This window comes from Limulus polyphemus, unplaced genomic scaffold (genome assembly GCF_000517525.1).
Source record: "Limulus polyphemus unplaced genomic scaffold, Limulus_polyphemus-2.1.2 Scaffold6619, whole genome shotgun sequence".
NCBI classification, from domain to species: Eukaryota; Metazoa; Arthropoda; class Merostomata; order Xiphosura; family Limulidae; genus Limulus; species Limulus polyphemus.
In genome coordinates, this window is record NW_013672229.1 from 43774 (window position 1) to 44959 (window position 1186).

Genomic DNA, 1186 nt, shown 5'->3' on the forward strand with positions numbered 1-1186 from the left:
ATATTGAGTGAGGGCGGCGTGGCTCAGTGGTAGTTGGATGATTACGAGTTCGAGGCTGACGCACGTCATGATGTTTTGACCTTAAGCAAGACACTACCAAAATTGTTTCAGTCTGACCAGCTGTTAGCTGGGGCTTAAACTACATTGGACTAGCATCCCGTCCCGGGAGGATGGGGGATATTCTCAACTGCTTGTGCCAGAGTTCAGAACCGGATCCTATGTGCCATCTCAGCATGTAAGGGATTTCACCTTTCTTTTTATCTTACTCTCGATTCCAAAAGACGTTAGGCCCGACATGGCCAGGTGGTTAGGGCGCTCGACTCGCAATCTGAGGGTTGCGGGTTCGAATCCCCGTCACACCAAACATGCTCGCCGTTTCAGCCGTGGGGGCGTTATAATGTTACGGTCAATCCCACTATTCGTTGGTAAAAGAGTAGTCCAAGAGTTGGCGGTGGGTGGTGTTAACTAGCTGCCTTCCCTCTAGTCTTACACTGCTAAATTAGGGACGGCTAGCGCAGATAGCCCTCGTGTAGCTTTGCGCGGAATTCAAAAACAATCCAGAAGACGCATTCGTAGATTTAGATTATACAGCTAAATGAAAGACACAATTTTTTAATATTTAGCGATAATAGATTATTTTTTTTACCGGTAAATGTACGGGTGTGTTTATAGGTGAGGGAGTCAAGTGCTGCAAAGAAGAGGAGAGGGTGGGCTACAATACGTTTTAATAATACCTTCGAATGGACGATAAGACACTTTCTACTCGTCATGTGGGAGGAGTAGGAGCCAGAGTGGGAGAACCTCTTCTTGCAATTCGGACACGAGAAAGGTTTCTCTCCACTGTGGATTCGAACATGTTCCTTCAAGTGATGCTTGAACTTGAACGCTTTTCCACACTCTAGGCACTTGTATTTTCGGAGACTGGAACTGACGTCATCACTGTTCACTTGTTTCTGTTCCTGGGATTTCAAAACGAAAGAAACAAAACAATTACTTAACAACTGAAGGCGGAGAAAAAGGTGTATTAAATTTATAGACTGAAACATATGTGAAAATGGAGAATGTTAAGGCAGTTTTATTCTACGTATACAGGTTACATGTTTGAAGTTCGGGTCGTCAAGGGGTTTAAATTAACCTCAGTTCGGGTCGTCAAGGGGTATAAATTAACCTCAGTTCGGGTCGTCAA

The 1186-nt window shown here is 44.6% G+C and overlaps 2 protein-coding genes across 2 annotated transcripts in view; both read right to left on the bottom strand.

Moving 5' to 3' along the window:
• LOC111089560 (zinc finger E-box-binding homeobox 2-like) overlaps positions 1–1186 on the bottom strand; it is a 9866-nt gene that overhangs the window by 7007 nt on the left and 1673 nt on the right. The window contains exon 2 of the mRNA XM_022402316.1: positions 735–959. The gene's annotated coding sequence lies outside the window, so the exon portion shown is untranslated. The remainder of the gene's footprint in view (positions 1–734; positions 960–1186) is intronic.
• Positions 1–1186, bottom strand: part of LOC106473910 (zinc finger E-box-binding homeobox 1-like) — a gene marked incomplete at its 5' end in the record, with an annotated part of 5743 nt that overhangs the window by 2885 nt on the left and 1672 nt on the right. Inside the window, one exon of the mRNA XM_013934600.1 lies at positions 735–959. Within this exon, the coding sequence (XP_013790054.1) occupies positions 735–959 (225 nt within the window). The remainder of the gene's footprint in view (positions 1–734; positions 960–1186) is intronic.